This window comes from Halichoerus grypus, chromosome 5, assembly GCF_964656455.1.
Source record: "Halichoerus grypus chromosome 5, mHalGry1.hap1.1, whole genome shotgun sequence".
Taxonomy (NCBI): domain Eukaryota; kingdom Metazoa; phylum Chordata; class Mammalia; order Carnivora; family Phocidae; genus Halichoerus; species Halichoerus grypus.
In genome coordinates this window covers 72,965,467-72,983,472 of record NC_135716.1, presented here as the reverse complement: position 1 = coordinate 72,983,472, position 18,006 = coordinate 72,965,467, and the positions used below count along the sequence as shown (strand labels likewise).

Genomic DNA, 18,006 nt, shown 5'->3' with positions numbered 1-18,006 from the left:
TTTTTAAATTTACCGTGATTTTTATTTTATTCTGAAATTCTCATCTCCCTACTTCTTTCCTATCAATTTTGGACAGTTTAGTCCATTCTTATATTCCCTTTACACACTTTCATTATTTAAACTCTTATTTTTAAAAGGCATCAAAAAAACTTTCTAACACCTTCATAGTTCTAGGTTTTCTGTTTTTAGATTAGGAAAAAAATTTCACTTTAAAAAAAAAATGCAAGGAAATATTTCAAGAAAATTGCTTATCCTATTAACCTAGGACCTAATTGCCTAAATTCACTCACTTTACATATGCACACACATTTCTTAGGTAGTCATCTCAAATTCCCAACACACACTGTGGTTAGTTTTAATACCATGATCCTGCAGTAACTCTGTTTACAAGACATCCAGGGACTTTTAAACACTAACAATCTTAATGCAGTATCACACCACTTCATTTTTTTAAAATGAGAATTTATTTGTTTTATAAAAATGGATTTCTGTTTTCTGATAAGCATTAATAAAAAAAAAAAAAAGCAAAAGCCTTAACACCCTAAGGACAACAAACAACAATACATACAGAAAACAAAAATACCAAACATACAGAAAACAAAAATACCAAACCACCCTTGATAGTTCCCCAGCATCCTATACTTGTCAATACCACTCTGGAAAGAGGAGGCAGGGACAGGTGTACAAACTGAGTAGAATGCAAACCACCGGACAGCAGGCCAAGCGATTTAAAAGTAAAGATCAACTTCTGCCTCTGTTATAATTTCTAGAAGGCTTTCATACATGTATATTTCTTATAACATCAAATGTTAATAACTATACACTAATACTTTTATAAAATATTATGACCTAAACATTTTCATTTAATTTCTCTTAATTAAGCTTGAAAATTAAATTTGCTAATGAAATATAAAAGTTGTCCTGTTATAAATGAAAAGCAGTAACAGAGTGGATGTCAGGTTCAGGCATTTCAAAAAAAATTGGGCGCTGGAATAAATGCAAAAAGTAAAAATTAGCTACCTCCAAAGTGATCTTATCATAAAATGGAAAAGAATTCCCACACATGAATCCTAAAATCATAGTTAACTTTACAGTTTATCAATCTGATGTACCCTGCCCTCACATTTAACTTATTTGTAAATACTTTCACAAGGCTACCTAAACACTTACTAATTAGTTAAATATGCTGACTACATTAATTCCTGTTAAAATTAAAGAAATTAAAGGTCCACTTTTGTTTTTTCACAGTAGCTGATATATATTCAAAGTATTTGATGTTTCAGGAAAGGTGTTTATCTGGTTCTTAAAACATTTAAAACATGGCTCAAGGGACAATTTATAGCCCTTTTACCTTTAACATATTCACTATCTTGGATTTTGTTGAACACCTTCAGTTGTTTTTTCCTTCTTCTGAAACTCTTCCCTTACTCAAATAACTAAAGAATCTAAGATGTTATCAACACAAAGAGAAAAAATTTATATTTATTCCCTACACATTTGGAAACACATCAAAAAGAACGAGTATTCCAGGCAGTGTAAGTAAACTCATTCAGCAAAACTTCTTTTTTTCTTGGGTTTGTGTGTGTGTGTATATAAATGTGCGTGTAACAGGTAATTTTTTGTATATCTTAATTTTCCAAAGAACAGAATTCTAAATAAAAAATATTAAAACATTCCTAGAATGAACCAATATTTTGATTACACAGCTCAAGGGGCAAATGATTATTGAAACAAAACTTAAAAGATGGCTATAGATACATCTTTCAGTTATTTGGCTTTTCAAATATCAAAGACAGGAGCATTACATTTCATTTAGCAAACAACAATTTAATCCTTAGAAAGGAAAATTTCCAGAATACCAACCAAAATGTGTATAACAACAATCAGGATTATGTTAAAAATGAAGGGAAAAAAACCCCACCTTTGTAGGATATTAAAATACAAAGAGTACCCTTAAAAATTTTAAACTATATTGATAAAAGTAAATTCACTAATTTATTTAGCTGTAAGATGTCTATTTATTAAAATATTTTGGTTATAATAAACATACAGATATGGAATTTTTTCAGTACTAGCCCATATCTATAAATTATCTTCCACAACAGCTAAACTCCTTATAGAACTTCGAACAGCAGAATTAGGCATATAAATTTCAAGTAAGAATCTCAATGTAGGAGGTTTCTTAACTCTAACTGAAATAAAGATTTTGAGTATACAATATCCTTGGATTATTTATCTATAAATTATCTTCCACAACAGCTAAACTCCTTATAGAATTTCGAATAGCAGAATTAGGCATATAAATTTCAAGTAAGAATCTCAAAGTAGGAGGTTTCTCTAACTCTAACTGAAATAAAGATTTTGAGTACACAATATCCTTGGATTATTTCTGTAAATTGGTATAATTTAGTAGTAGCTTCAGAAAAAGTATGTTCAACAGATATTATATCTGAGACATTTAAAAAGCTCAATACAACCAATTCAAGTTAGATATTATGCTGTGCCCTATCTAAATAAGACTCTAAGGAATTAAAGATTTTATACTTTGTGCACTCTCAGTGCAATTTCTTATTCAGATAAGCAGCTAGTTGTGTAAAACCCAAATACATAGAAACTTTTATACCACCCTTTGTGAGAGAGGAAAAAAATCACAACACCAGCACTTTTATTTAGGTTGACAATAAACTAATCATAACTTGAAGTGTCCAAACAAACTGAGTAACTCAATGGTCTACTGTAACTGGAAGAAATATTTTTCCTTCACTTTTACAGAAACTGAATTTATTTGATATTAGTATGTAGTCTGTCAAAGTGGCAACTATTCAAGATCTAAAAGTCTGATTTATTTTAAACACAGAGCCTAATTCTGACTACTTATAGGTAATGTAACTTTCTTCAGCCAAAATACAATAAAAATGTAAAAGAAATTTCAAAGGTTGTATAAATATTAATGGCATTCTGACACCCCTGGACAGATGATTATTTGGGGGAAGGGAAGTTTCTCTTTCCCATTGATAGTTTAATCACTTCCCAATCAGTTTTGATTTAACAGTGGTTCATGGGAATAATTTTTAATGAGTTCTTAGAAAGGTGTAATTGCTTCCAAAATCAGAAACCACAAGATGATGTACTCAAACACTACACCGATGTAATGCTGTTAGGGAGGTATTTACAGAAAGGTGCAGATAGGAGCTCAGTTGTGAACACATGTTAACATACAATGGGCTTCAAAACAATAATCTGTTTGTACAGTATGGAAAGTAAAAATATTCTGTATAAGATGTGTAAAAATCCAGCTCTAATTTTAATCTATTTCTGTAACTCATAAAAAACAAAGGAAAATAGGCATTTATTGCAAAACTCCATATACCTGTGGAAAATGGAGCACAAGTAAATTCTATTTGAGATGAACCTTAATCTCAAATAGAATTCAGCTAACAACTGACATATTTTAAATTTTGAAAATATTGTGAAAATGTCAACCATCAGAGTCAACAGTAGTATATGATCAGTAAACATTTCCTGTTAAATAACACAAATAAATTCAACTTAAAAGATGCAAACTGATAGGTCTCAGGATTTTAAAACCTTTTAATTTCAAAGTAGCAGAGTTACAGCACATGTATAGGATGGGGTTTAAAAATGGGTATACGTAAACTTTTCCATGGTGTTGGTGTATGTGCTTTTTTTTCCCCTTAAAGAAATGCCTACTGCTTACAGTGTAAAAGAATCTCCACCACTCTGTCTGCAGTTTTCAACCAGAAGTCCTCAATGTACCTTCAGCCAAATTGAATATTAGGTATTTTACAGCTTTTACAAAATGGCTGTAAAATCACATTATGGGCATACACAGCTCTTTGATCTTGCTGCACAGAATTCATAACTGTTCAATAATGCTATACCATTACACCACACACCTTAAACTATTTCCATTTTTCCACAAATCCTTCCAAAATCAGCTTCCAAAGCAAAGAAATGTAACATGAAAAGTTCCTGGGAGGCTTGTTACACAAAAGAACAGCTTGGATACAAACTAATCTACACAATATCCATCTTCTGTTGAGCCTGTTTATCCCTCCTTTCCCTCTATCCCTCCTAAAGGTGGGTGCACTTGAGTAATGGAAAGAGAAGGCTCTTCCACCACCACACCCTCCCAGCACCTCTGCCTTTGGTCCTCAGACAGTGATTCTGTGCAGGTGATGAAAATCATAAGAAAAGAGAAGCTGTCCCTTTAAAATGCCCTGCTCTGTCCCACATCCCACGTGGAACCAACATCAGCAGCACTTTCCCATTAACTTCAATGTGATGCAAGAGGCACCATCCTTTTATATACGTAAAACCAGAAAACTTCAGCTTAATATTCTTTACTGAGGACGAACAGGTGAAGCAAACGGGTCAGGAAGGGAGAAACCAAGCAACTCCCACCCCTCCCCAAAAGGTGCTCCAGTCCTGCACTCCAGTCTCTCTGTGCAACATCACCTCTCTACCCCTCCTCTGTAGAGCCCAGTTTAAAGAAAGGAGGGAGCCACTAACAAAACCTGAAACATAAATGCGACGAAAATGCAATCTAAAGCCGGAAAGGTTTATTCTTCCAATCACACATATTAACTCTATTAAGAAAATGGCATCACTTTTTTTTCCACCAAAAAAAAAAAAACCCACCCCGCAAAGATCATTAAAAGAGTTATAAAATAGCAAATATAGTGTTTATCTTATCTCAGATCAGTCCACATTACCAATAAGTTTAGCAGTTTCTGCACTACCACCTCCCCCCTCCCTCCCCCTCCTTCTCTTGCATCGGATTTTCACGTTTTCTCATTGTCGGTTGAGTTATAAAAGGCTTTTGCCCTTCGAAAGTTTTAAAAAATAAATAAATATTAACTCCTTGGTCCCTGCAAAGTCAAAATGGACTTCAGGGGAAAGGCGGTTCATACTTTTACCTTTAGCGAGAAAAGGGGGAGCATCCCGGATTTTTAGGGATTTTTTGCGATTTTTAAAAAATTTTTATTTGGTTATATGCCTGAGTTCTCCCTCCATTTTGGTTGTTTATGATACTGACAACAAGCTGTCCCTGCTCTGTGCAGATCTCCTGCTTTCATTTAGCACCCCCTCCCCCTACCCCCCCCTCGCAGCCACACATCCAGGGCTCACACCTCCCCGCAGACCCCGCACCCCGACCCCGACTCGCCCACCTGAGGAAAGGGCAAAAACAAATTCATTCTCCAAAAAAGAAAAACCTCTTTTGAAAAAGGGGCAAAGTTACCCCAAGTCACTCAAAGTGCCCCCCAAATATTGCCGACTGCGGGTTTCCGCCAGGCCCTTTGGGAAGCGACCTTCCCCCGGGATGTTTTGGTGGAAAATGCGGAGAGTTTACTCTCAAAACTGAATTTATATTAATTTTTCCCTTATTTTTCGGGTCTCTAATGTCTTCCGCTCTCGCTGCTGCCGCTGCCGCTGTCACAATATTCACAGCACCAGAGAGGAGGAGGAGGAGGAGGAGGAAAACTTTTCAAACTTTCCAGACCCTGAATAAAGGGTTTTTTTTTTTTCCCACCGACCTCACCTTTGGGTCTCCAGCCGCATCGCCCCCTGCCCTGTCAGAAGCGACTTCGGGAATCCTCACACCCCCGCTTAATTATTTTATTTTATTTTTTATTATTATTTTTCTCTCTGGGGTCCTGAGCTGGGGCTGAGAGTAGCACAAACTTTTCCTCCTCCTGCCGCCGCTGCTGCTCCTCTGCCCCCTCGGCTAGTCCCATAATTTAAATAACCCTGATATTTCTCCCGCTAAACGCCTCTCCGCCGCCCCGGACCCCGGGAGAACTCACCGCGGGGCTTTAACATCCTCCCTCCGGCCCGTCCGCCGCCTTTACACCGCCCGCGGAATTTCTAATAATTTTTTTCTCATATTTCGGGCTGGACGCGGCGGGCCTGGAAATTGTTTCCTTACGCCTCTTTCCAGCAGCCATTGTAGTGTATGCGCTGCCCCTGCAGCCCAACTTGCAGCTGCCGCTGCCGCCGCCGCCGCCGCCGCCGACGTCGCGCCCACCGCCGCCTCCCCCGGCCTGCTCGGCCGCCGCCCCCGCCTCCCGCCGGCCCGCCCCTGGTCCCCGCCCGCCGATGTGCCCGCCCCCCGCGCGCGCTCCGCCCCGGGGCCGGCCACTAGGCGCCGCCGCCGCCAGGGACGGGCCCGCCGATTGGGCCGCGGCGCCGCCCGTCAAACCAAAGTGTTAAGAGGCGGGCCGCGGCGCGGGGGGCGCGCGGGGCGGGGGAAAGGGGCGGGGCCGCACGCTCGGCCCCGCCCACTCCTCCGGCCTCGGCCCTCCTCCCGCCAGCTGGGGGCGGGGCGAGACCCGCCCGCCCCCGCCCGGCAGGGCCCGGCACGGCTGTCAGTCTAGCGGCGGCGCGCGTTGATTGGGCTGGCGGCCGCCGGGGAGCGGGGGCAGCACGTTGGGATGCGCGCTACTTAAGGTCCAGCTGCGTGAGCCATTGACGTGTTTGGAGCTGGAGACGGCCTGGGCGCTGGTGAAGCGGTCGCCCGAGGTGAGTGGTCCCCCGCCCCTCCTTCCGCGGCGGCTCCGGGGATGCGAGAAGAGAGGGGTGCACGTGGGCCACCGCGGGCCGGAATCCTCTCTCCTCTGTCGTGAAGCCGCTGCTACCAGGCCCTGCCTCAGCGCAGGCCCTTTCCTGTCGCTCCTCCTTTCCACGACCCGGTTTTATTCGGGCAGGAGACGAGGAAGGTGACCTTCGCCCTCCCTGGGCACCCCTAGCTCTTCCTTCACCCTGCTTCTCAGCCTTTGGGGCGTAATTGCCAACCCCCACCCCCAATTTCTTGCGTTTTCCTCTCCCCCTTCCCCATTCGGCTCCATCGGAGGTCAGAGCAAGGTGTGTTCACCTGTGCCTGTCGTCCACCATTAGACGGACAGCATCGCGGAAAGGCCCCAAGGCCGCGGACTCACATGTCCAGTTTCTCCATTCGACTGCCCCGCCCCGCTGTACCATGCCGACTTCCTGACCCTGCCTTTCTGCACCCAGCAGTGGGTTAAGGGCTTTAGGTTCTCGCATAACGTGTTTCAGCTTCCTGCTAGTTGCATTTGCGTTTTATCAGAGCCACAGACCCTGCCTTCGCTCTGACCAGCATGTGGGCATGGACGTGTTCAGTAACGTTCTCTTCTTCTTCCCTTTCAAAGCTAGTTGGAGAGTGGGGGTGTGAACTGGATGGGAAGGAAATCAAGACATACTTTTTAAAGCAATTTGCCTTTTGGAGAAGATTTTAGAGTTATTCCTCAACTGTGCCGTGCTTTTGAGGCCCCTCCCTCAAATCTTTGGTTTTCTTTCTGGCTGTCCTTTGCAAGTAGAGCTCTGTAATATTTGTTTAGTGCTTCAGAAAGTAAGCAGATAAGTCCTCTCTAGCAGAACACTCGATCTTCCCTTTAGCCCCTCTCCTCACTGTAAATTGACATTTCCTCTTCATTTCCAGTTGATACGTGAGGATTCATGCAAAGAAGGTGTCATTTAGAAATCCAAACTTGCATTGACTTGTATGTAGAATCCGGAAGGGAAAGGAAATGAAATCTGAATAAATTCATGGTCCAAACCTGATTTGCATATATGTGATGTTACCTAGATGTTATTTTTAAAGAATTCTTGACTGATGATAATAAAATGCAGTGAAAATACACTTTCATGTAAGGCACACAACCAGAGTTTTGTCTATGTCTGATCATTGTTGAGATTATATGTATAAGGAATATGAACAGCTAAGCAGAGTTCTATGTTCTTACATCATAGAATGAATGTCAAAAAGAAGGGTGTGAGTTTACTTAGTACCATCATCTCTTAGTAAGAAGTCAAGCCTGCAAAAGAATTCTGTTCAGGAGAGGAAGAAGCTTCTAGATATAATTGAATAGCAACTTTAATTTCTTTTTTACCTAGATGCTTCTGTTAGCTAGGTATATTCATGTAGTGTTCAATGGTAATCAGATTAGAGGATTCCTAAAAGTTAAAGGATCCTGGAATGACTAAACTTTTCTCCCATCCTTCTTTGCAAAGATTGATCTCTTTTAGCCTGGACATCCTGGTCTCTGAACTGGGTGACTCTTGATTGCAAATACCACCACTTTTTAGGAGCTTTTGGGGTTTGATTGATTTTCCTGAATGTACCTTACTTCTCTTAACATGACTGATATTTTTTGACAGTGTCACTTAGGGAAAGAAAAGTAGAAACCACTTCATATAAAAATTCTGACCTTTCTTGGGTTATACTGACTGATGCAGTCTTCTGTTGGGTGGTGTTGGTGTAGGTCATACTGCATTATTGCTTGTTTCTCCTTCCATCTTTAGGTGGAAGATGGTTAAGCTAGAACAGGATTCGAGAGTACAAGTTAGCTCAGCCCCTTAAACTTAGTGCAGAGCATTTAAAAATGTTTGTGGGTGGCTCATCAATAGCATACCAATATACTGAAACGAAAAAATCACTTTGAAATAATTAACAGTTCGTTGATTATTGTTTTTCTTAATTTTCTCTTTTCCTTTCTGTGACATGTCTTCGAAGATAATAGGCATGCCAATTTCAGTTGAACTGCATTATTATAGAGAGCGGTTGTCCTGGAATATAGTTGACATATATGAGTAGTGTGTGAATCACACTACTTGACTTGGAATCACTAGGTGGCTCTTAGGGAACTATGATCATCTTTAATCGGTAAAGACTTCTGCAGAGCTCCATGTGTAAGGCTTGAGTTGGAAGATTAATGGACCACAGTAGCATTCTGTGACTTCCTTTAACCAAGGGAAGTATCAGTTAAATAAAGATGCCACTGGACGTAAAGTTTCAGTTTTTCTTTTTTAGCTTTTCAAAATGCCAACTAAGCAATAACTTTGTTTTTTAGTATATTGACCACCCTGGTGCTGGCTACAGAGTACACAGTTAAGTTTAGTAAACAAATGTTTTTGCTAATGTTGGGTTGTACTAATTATTCCACACTTATTTTGTATGATGATCAAATGTATAATAACGAAGTAATCTTTAGAATGCATGCTGTATTTGGGGCGCCTGGCTGGCTCAGTCAGTTAAGCGTCTGACTTTTGATTTCTGCTCAGGTCATGATCTCAGGGTCCTGGGATCGAGCCTCATAGCAGGCTCCCCACTCAGCAGGGAGTCTGCTTGTCTCCCTCTGCCTCTACACTCCCCCTCTCCCTTGCTTGCACGTACTCGCTCTCAAATAAATACATAAATATATTTTTTAAAAAAGAATGCATGCTGTATTCTTAGGGTTTTTTTTTTTTTTTTTAGTATATTTAATAGCTTAACCTTTAGAAATAAAGATAAACTAAAACTGAACTATAACTGAACTATCTTCCTGGACATTATAATCAAATTTCAGTGGATGAATTTAAATATGGCCCTCATGCTGAGGCACCATGGCAATGCAAAGGAAAAACCCAACCAAATATTTATTCTCATAAAACAGAGGACACATGAAGTTCCTTACTGGGATAATCATTATGACAAAATTAATTTTTTTTTTTTTAAGATTTTTTGTTTTATTTATTTGACAGAGAGAGACACAGCGAGAGAGGAAACACAAGCTGGGGGAGTGGGAGAGGGAGAAGCAGGCTCCCGTGGAGCAGGAAGCCCGACGTGGGGCTCGATCCCAGGACCCTGAGACCATGACCTGAGCCGAAGGCAGACACTTAACCGGCTGAGCCACCCAGGCGCCCCGACAAAATTAATTTTTTAAGTACTCATGGGTCTAATGAGATGTATTGATTTATTTTCTGTCATTCACTGTGTAACTCTTTTCTCCAACATCTGCCTGCAGTAAGAAAACTGTTAGGATGCCCATGGTAGCACGAAGGCTGAGAGATCCTGACATAAACCCTTGCTTGTTGGTAAGGTGGTTTGCTTTTAATTTTCATGAGTATTAACTTGGTAAAACAGGCTTGTTCCATTTTTGTGGGCATCTGTTTTCTGTAGTTCTTGAATAAAGTTATTTCTATACAAAAAATATTCCTGGCCAGTGTATCTTTATTTCACTAAACAATTTTAGGTATTCATAATTTAGCTAACAAAGATCCATCCCTTTGAAGTTTCCATTTGTATAATTTGCAAGCATTTACGAACCACTGTAACACCAGACGGGTATGTAACACCAAGGAAAATCTGTAGTCCAAAAGTGGCAAGTAGCAAAGCATGTTTTTCAACTGCCACTGAAATTTGTGTCTTAATAGCAATAATTTCATCCTGTCCTTGAGACAGCCTGCTGTGAATAAGGGGCTATAATAGAATTTGCCTATTTAAAGCCTAAAGCTTTCCACAAAGGTGTCATGTACACAAAATGTTTTGTTGTAATAATAAGTTCTTATTGGCATTTATTTGGAATGACTAGCCATACTGACTTGTGGCCTTGTCACCCTGGAATAATGCAGTCATCAGACTGGTGCCATTCCCTGAACCTATATGCGTTTTTCAAATATACACATTCGTTAAATATTTGCATAGAAATTTAGCTTTGCTACATATATTAGCTCTGTGTTGAGCAGCTTTATTAAGTCTCTTTAGATAGACCGTGTTTGTTAGATCTGTGAAGCAAATTACCTACCCCTTTAGTTAACGCCTTCCTTTAGATGACCTCTCAGAATCCTACTTTTCACTTTGAAGTTTGTTATCCAATCTACTTCCAGTTTAGACAGCTTAATTTTAATTCCCAAATGGCTCCTAACTTCCTTTGAACTCACAGCCCTGTGTTGCTCACTTGGGTTTTGAAGTGATATTAATGATATCTATTAAAACTGCATACATAATAGTATATGTACTTGCATAGTGGAGGGAATGATAGCCAAAAATACATTGAGATGAGTGGTGTTAATTTAAGTTGCCTTGATGTAGACCAGTTATTAGCGACTTACTTAGCATCTTGAAACCAGCTTAACATCAGTCAGGTCCAAGTGAGAACTTGGAAAGGCAGGACAGCTGCACCCTGCGTCAGGAGACGGTTTTAATTCTCGCTGTGCAGGAGTGATTTTCAGCACCTTGCACCTTGCCTCAGCTTCTTTGTTAAACGGTTACCAGGATAAATTATCTCAGTCCGTGCTTGGGCTCAAGTTCCCGTGACCAGATATTCAGAAAACTGACCCAGACTATGAAAAGGAAGATGTCTGCCCTGAGCAGAATGAGTGGTGGGATGGTTGGAAAGATAATTCAGTTTCTGTTCATTATATGCTCATTAAAATGAACAGAAAGGAACGAGTTCATATTACCTGCTTTGGGGGGAAGCGGCTTCAGAAGTTTAGGATCCCATTCCACCCTCTTAAATGATGCCTTTCTTACATATTTAAGGAATCTGATGCTTCTACCAGGTGTATGGATGAAAATAACTACGACAGGGAACGGTGTTCCACTTACTTCTTGAAGTACAAAAACTGCCGGAAATTCTGGGTAAGCCTAGCTTGGTTAGCTTTGTGTTAAAACTCCACTCTTTGGCTTGAAACTGAAGCCCAAAATTAGTGAGTACCCACAATTCCTTCTTAGTGATGACTGGGGACACTTTTTGACTCTTCTCTGCGTGCCTTGAAGGATCCTTGAGGGCTCTTACTGGCTGCCTCCTCCTCCGGGCTGGAAGAATGCAGGTCTCATATAGGTGGATCTTCCTATGGATATTTAAGAGCAGCCCTAGAACAATGACCTTGTTATCATTTTAGTTCACCTGGATATGAACAGAATGGAGAGCTTGCTCTGTCATAACACATTTTAGGCTTCCATTTCTGCCTTCTCCTTTCCCACTGCCACCCATCGTTGTTAAAATGGTCCCATTTTTCTTGAGACATTGGTATATGATTTTGTGTTTCTGAGCACTGCATCCAGCCACTTCCTTTCCCTCTTCTAAATTAACTGTTGCTTTCATGTGGCAGTTATTTAGTCGATCCTCTTGATGGACTGGACTCTTGTGCTCTTGTCCTTAAACAGTATATATTCCCATCCCAATTACCGTCAACATAGTCCTAGGGGAATGATCACTTCTATTTAATTGTTAATTTGAAAAATATTGTCTGAAGTCCTAGAATTAGTTTTTGGTTCCTCTTTACACATGGTTTTTAGAATTTCCTTTTTGAGGAAGTAGTGGCCAATAACTGGCAAATGATTAGCATTTAATACATGACTGATTCGGGTTTCTTCTTCTTTTTATACCTACGTGCAGAATTCTATCGTGGTCCAGAGAAGACAGAATGGAGTGAAGCCCTTTATGCCTACAGCAGCAGAAAGAGACGAGATCCTGGGGGCAATGGGAAAAATGCCTTACTGACTGTTTGCATTAAAGTTGTTTATTTAATTTAGAAGCAGTTAACGAAGATTACTGTAATCTTGTAGTCCCTTAACCCCTTTCAGGCCTTACCCAGACCGATCTTGAATTCCACAAAGGGAGATAAAGTTAAGTTAGCCTTGCGTCCTGTGTGTTTGCTCTCAGTGCCAGGGTGGTAGTCTGCCAGTGCTGGCTGTGCCATGCTGCTGTGCTCACACGACTTCCCAAAGGTAAGGGGGCATTAGGAAAGGTGATAGGAGGAATGGGACTTTTCACCTGGCGGTGGAAGGAAGGGGGTATTTCCAAGGATGGGAGATGATGCGAGCAACAGTATGATGGGAAGAAACCTCAAGCTAACTTTGGAGAAGTGGTCTGTAGAGTGTTCCACCTGGAGTTTAAGGTGGTTGGTGGAGTGGCAGAACAGAGACTGGGAAGGTAAGTTCCGGGTGAATGTATGGTGGGCCTCGAGTCTCAGGCTCAGTCTAAAGTAAGACCTCCATCCTCACTTCATTCCTTTTATCTTTGCTTAAATAAGGGTAGTACGTTGACTGGGCAGGGAAGCAGGGGTGCAGGAGGGTCGTCTTAAATAAATGGCCTGCAGAAGAACTGTTCTTTTTCTTTCTTTCTTTCTTTCTTTCTTTAGGGAAAGGCTTTAGTTAAAGGATTCTGTGACTAAAATCCATATATAAAGGCATAGTATTCTTGAAGCACAGTAATGGGAAAAAAGGGTGATTCTCTTAAAAGGGGGCATTTCTATTCACAGGAAGAGATGGGCAAGGAAGGGTATGGAGGTTCACAGGTGAACGCACTGGGATGGGACTAGAGCTCCACTTTATTTTATGCTATAAACACAAGAATATTCAGTATGCTGATTGGGGTGGGTTGTGTGGCAGCTCTCATACCCACCACCTTTTAAAAATCCAGTTTATTTCATTTACAGAACAGTTTTAGAACCTACTATTTAATAAAATTTATACTAAAAAATCAATGAAAACAAATAGCTTTTGTCCCTTTTCTATCTGGTGCTGGATCAAGAGTATTATTTTAAAGGCTGCTGACAACAAACTATCCATCTCATTGGTCTTAGTCCAAAACCCAGGTCAGATGTTTTTAAGCCATATGACCCTGATTGTCAAATGTGATTCTATTGGAATAAAAGATGGATTGTTTGAGAAATTCCTTGATTTGTATTGATTGCTCTAAAAATGATGGATTAAAATAGGACCTGACAAGAAACTAATACTTACTTGTGTGACAAGCATTTCAGTATTTTAAGCATGCTGTTGAAGGGTTTGGAATTTCACTATCACCTCCTTAAATGTACCTACCAATATCAACATTTTTTCCGGGAGCTATTTGTCTTGGCCTAGCTCTTTTTTAAAAAAAATAACTTTATTGAGATACAATTCAGATACCATATAAATCATCCATTTAAAGTGTACAATACAATGGTTTTTAGTATATTGACAAACTTGTGCAGCCATCACCACAATTGATTTTAGAACTCTTCACTCCAGAAACCATAAGCACACATTCATTTCCTTTTAACACCTCCCTTTCTCCTCAACCTCTCCAACATTTAGGCAACTATTTTCTGACTCTAGAATGGCCTATTCCAGTCATTTATATGGATGGAATCATACAATATGTGGTCTTTTGTGACTGGCTTCTTTCGCTTGGCCTAATGTTTTCAAGATTCATTCACGTTACGTGTATCAGTCCTTCATTCCTTTTGCTGCTGAATGACATTCCATTACATGGATCTACCACATTTTATGTATCCATTCATCAGTTGATGGGCATTTGGGTTGTTTCCACTTAGGGGCTATTACCGGTCATGCTGTTTTTTGAACATTTGTGTACAAGTTTTTGTGTGGTCATTCATTTCTTTTTGAATATATCCCTAGGAGTTGAATTGCTAGATCATATGGTAACTATGTTCAACCTTTGGGAGAACTGACAAACTACTTTCCAAAGTAGCAGCACTACTTTACCATGTATGAGAGTTACAATTTCTCCACATTCTCAACACTTATTATCTGCCTTTGATTACAGTCATCCTAGTGAGTATGAGCTGGTATCTCAATGTGGTTTGATTTGCATTTCCATGAAGGCTAGTGATGTTGAGCATCTTTTTATGTGCTTATTGGCCAGTCATCTCTTCCTTGGAGAAATGTTCATTTAGATCCTTTGCCTGTTTTTAAGTTGGGTAGTGTATCTTTATTATTGAATTGTGAGAGTTCTTTATATATATTAAATATAAATAAGTAAATAAATTTATCAGATAGAGGTTTATGAATGTTTTCTTCCCTTCTGTGGGTTGTATTTTCACTTAATGGTGTCCTTTGAAACACAAATTTTTAAATTTTGATGAAGTCCAATTTTTTCTTTTGTTGCTTTCAGTGACATATCTAAGAAAGCATTGCCTAATTCAAGGTCAAAAAGACTTACATCTATGTTTCTTCTAAGAGTTTTGTAGTTTTAGCTCTTATATTTAGGTCTTTGATCCATTTTGAGTTCATTTTTGTATGTGGTATGAGGTAGGAATCCAACTTCATTTTTTTTTTTTTTTTTTTTTTTTTGCATGTAGCTGTGCAGGTCCCAGCACCTTTGGTTGAAAAGGCTATGGTTTTCTCCTGTTGAATAGTTTGAACTGTCTTGGCATTCCTACTGCAAATTGATTGTATCTGCGGGGTGGCTTTTAAAATTGAACCCATTGAAAAACATGCTCAAACCACAAGAAAGGGTACGCAATGTTCAAAGGTCCAAATAATGCAAAAGGGTCTACAGTGTAAATAAATACGCCCAGAAGCAGCCCATGTCAAAAAGTTTTCAAGGTTTTTGTGCATATAAAGGATATCTGTATATTTGTTTTCCACAAAAGGAACAGCATAGTGTATAAGCTGGAGGTACTTTGCTTTTTTCACTTAGTGATATAATTGGGAATAATTCTCCACCAGTGATTATAGATTTTCTCCATTTCTTTCAACGGCTGCAGTTTTCCCTTGTATAGTTATACTGTCATTGAACCAGACTTCCACTGACGGGTTCGCTGTTAGAGACAAGGTTGCAACAAGCGTTATTGTGTATGGCTCTTTGCCTGTTCTGTTTTCATCTCTATAATACATTGCTAAGAATAGAATTTCTAAGTTAAAGGCTCCTCCACTTTAAATATTGTAAGTATTAGGGACATACCAGTTTCTACTTTAATGAACAAAGCCTGTGAGTGTTTCTTTCCTCACAGCCTCAGTCCCACTGGTACTTAAATTTTTTTTTTAATATTATGTATGTATGTATGTATGTATGTATGTATGTATTTGAGAGAGAGAGGCAGGGAGGGGCAGAGGGAGAGGGGGAGAGACTTAAGCAGACTCCACGCTGGCGGAGTGCGGAGCGCAGCACGGGGCTGGATCTCAAGATCCTCAGCCCAAACCAAGAGTCTGACAGTTAACGGACTGTGCCACCCATGTGCCCCCCAACTGGGTACTTTAAAACCCTTTCATCCTTACAATTATTGAATGAAAAATGGAATGGGTGTACTTATTTCCTTTGCCCATTTTTTTTTTTAGATTGTTGATGTGAATGATTTGGGGAACTCCTGATATTGTAAGGAAACTACCTCTTTGTCATTTGTATTCTGTATGTTTGTCTCTTAAAATTTCTGTGCAGTGATTTACATTTTAATGTAATTAAATGGACCGATCTTTTTGTTTATGGTTTCTGGTGCTCAATAAATACTAAATGAATCCAAGTACAAGTACTGCTATTACAGTTCAATTCTGCTCAACAAATATTTGCCAAGTGCCTATAATGTGCAAAGTGCTAGGCTAAACGCGGTGGAGGAGCATGCATGAATAAATTACCATCTGGTCCTCAAAGAACTTCACTATGCTGTGTGGGAGAAGGAAGTGAGCACCACAGTAGGAGCAAGAGCAAACTTCTAAGAGGGTAAATACCTTAATAAACATGAAGGGACACATGCATGTGGGGTATCAGGGATTAGTCTTTACTGACAGAGACCAGAGTATATGAAGGAAGAAATGTAGACAGAGTAGGTTCACATTATGAGGGGACTTTAAACCTAATTCTGTATCTAAAGGAAAGCTACGAAGTGTTTTGTGATGGAGAGGGTCAAATTCAGTTTGTGTTTAGAAGAATAATTCAGGAGGTGCTGAGACAGGGTTTTACAATGATCCTAGATCACTGCAACTGTCTCAACTGTTTTCCTCCATAAATTCTTGCCTGACCCCAATTCCTTCACTATGCTGCAGCCTGGAGAGTCTTTCCAAAATGCAAATACAGTAATTCCCGCTTAAAATTCCAAGACCTATTCATTGCCTCAGGACACATGTCCAAATTCCTTCCCTTGGTTCACAAGGTCCTCTAAGATCTGGGGACATCTGTGAAGGGCGCAGGCTTGAGGAAGTGGGGAATGGGTCTGCTTTTGGACACACAAGACCAAGCCTGTGTCTTCAAGGACCTTCCATCTCAGTGAGGGAGGCCGACGTGGAAATGTGTGACTGTATCCTGTCCCTGCGGGGTGTCTTGCTGCCACCTTCTCCATTGCCCGAACAGACCCAATTTTCGCAACTTGAAAAGTGCTGCAGTTAAGTCCTGCTTTCAGGTTCAGCTTACATGGATTGTCTCTACTACCCCTTGCTAGCACCACCAGTCTGAATTAATGTCACCTCTTCTTCATTGCCATCCCATCTCTATGGTGACACTCGCTGAGTATTCCCTGGGTAGCTGCGGACGTCACCAGGCGTGGTAACATTGGGCAAATAGAGTCACCTAGACGTTCTTTTAATTTCTCACTTTCTGTTTTTATTTTGCAGAATAAGGAAACGAGAAATGTAGCCTGTCAAAGGCTTTATTCTGAAAAGGAGCTACATACAAGGAGGTGGGTTTGGTTTGCTTTTCTGTTGCGAACACAGGAACGGTTTTCCTTGACAGGTTTAAGAAGCGGTTTCTGTTGTGGGTGGTCGAGCGTGCAGTGGTCAGCGTGAGCTCCGCCTCCCGCCCCTTCAGCCTCGGCGAGCCCGCCGAGGTCTCTCAGGGTGCTGGGCTCTGCCCCTGCCAACCGGCTGGAGCTCTCGCACACTGAAACGTGACGTCTGCTTCACAGCACCTGCTTTCTTCCCAGAAAGCCTGTACATCTACATTTAAAAAGCTGTTCGTCTACAAAAACCATCACCGGTCTACCCAGCAACGTCACCCAGGTGCAGGGGCTCGATTTGTCGGTTTCTTCTAGCACTACGTTTAGCGTCCACAAATAAATCGGCTTGGGACCACCTCCGATTCCTCCACCGACACTGATAGCCCTCCAGAGAAACGAAAAGAGAGCAAAGGTCACTTCACAGCGTCGTACTCCAGTATTGGCAGGAGGAGGGAAAAGAAGGCAGCTTGCAGGGACCTTTGATGTGGGGCGGGGTGGGGGGGGGTGACCTGCCGGGCCTGCTGAGGGGCTGAGAGAAAATATGGGAGTGACTTCATGGGCGCAGAGCGCTGGCTCTGGATGGCAATGAGCACTGAAGAATAAAAAATAAAAGATTAGTGATGATGAAAATAAAGCTTCCAATGTCAGGACCTACACCAAAAAGTCCCGCTTTGTACACAGAAGTAAAACACGACATGATTGGAAACAGCATTATGCCGGGAGTCGAAATATCTGGGTTTGAGTTCTGGCTCTGGCACTTACTGTCTG

General features: G+C 40.7%; 2 protein-coding genes across 4 annotated transcripts in view; one reads left to right on the top strand and one right to left on the bottom strand.

The window, feature by feature from the left end:
• Positions 1 to 6,030, bottom strand: part of PLAG1 (PLAG1 zinc finger) — a 50,643-nt gene extending 44,613 nt beyond the window's left edge. For all 3 annotated transcript variants that reach the window (XM_036106081.2, XM_036106082.2, XM_036106084.2), the window contains exon 1: positions 5,829 to 6,030. The gene's annotated coding sequence lies outside the window, so the exon portion shown is untranslated. The remainder of the gene's footprint in view (positions 1 to 5,828) is intronic.
• Positions 6,031 to 6,406: 376 nt separating this feature from the next.
• On the top strand, positions 6,407 to 13,478 carry CHCHD7 (coiled-coil-helix-coiled-coil-helix domain containing 7). The gene is made up of 4 exons (XM_036106078.1): positions 6,407 to 6,543; positions 9,825 to 9,894; positions 11,342 to 11,440; positions 12,201 to 13,478. The coding sequence occupies exons 2-4, from the start codon at positions 9,841 to 9,843 to the stop codon at positions 12,303 to 12,305; spliced, it is 258 nt and encodes an 85-aa protein (XP_035961971.1). The 5' UTR covers positions 6,407 to 6,543; positions 9,825 to 9,840; the 3' UTR covers positions 12,306 to 13,478.
• The last annotated feature ends 4,528 nt before the right edge of the window (positions 13,479 to 18,006 follow it).

Bases quoted from the DNA above. Each gene is read 5' to 3' on its own strand.
- CHCHD7 (XM_036106078.1), top strand. From the start codon at position 9,841: ATGCCCATGGTAGCACGAAGGCTGAGAGATCCTGACATAAACCCTTGC. The intron at 9,895-11,341 runs GTAAGGTGGTTT...TACATATTTAAG, and splicing joins ACATAAACCCTTGCTTGTTG to GAATCTGATGCTTCTACCAG. The intron at 11,441-12,200 runs GTAAGCCTAGCT...ACCTACGTGCAG, and splicing joins AAAACTGCCGGAAATTCTGG to AATTCTATCGTGGTCCAGAG.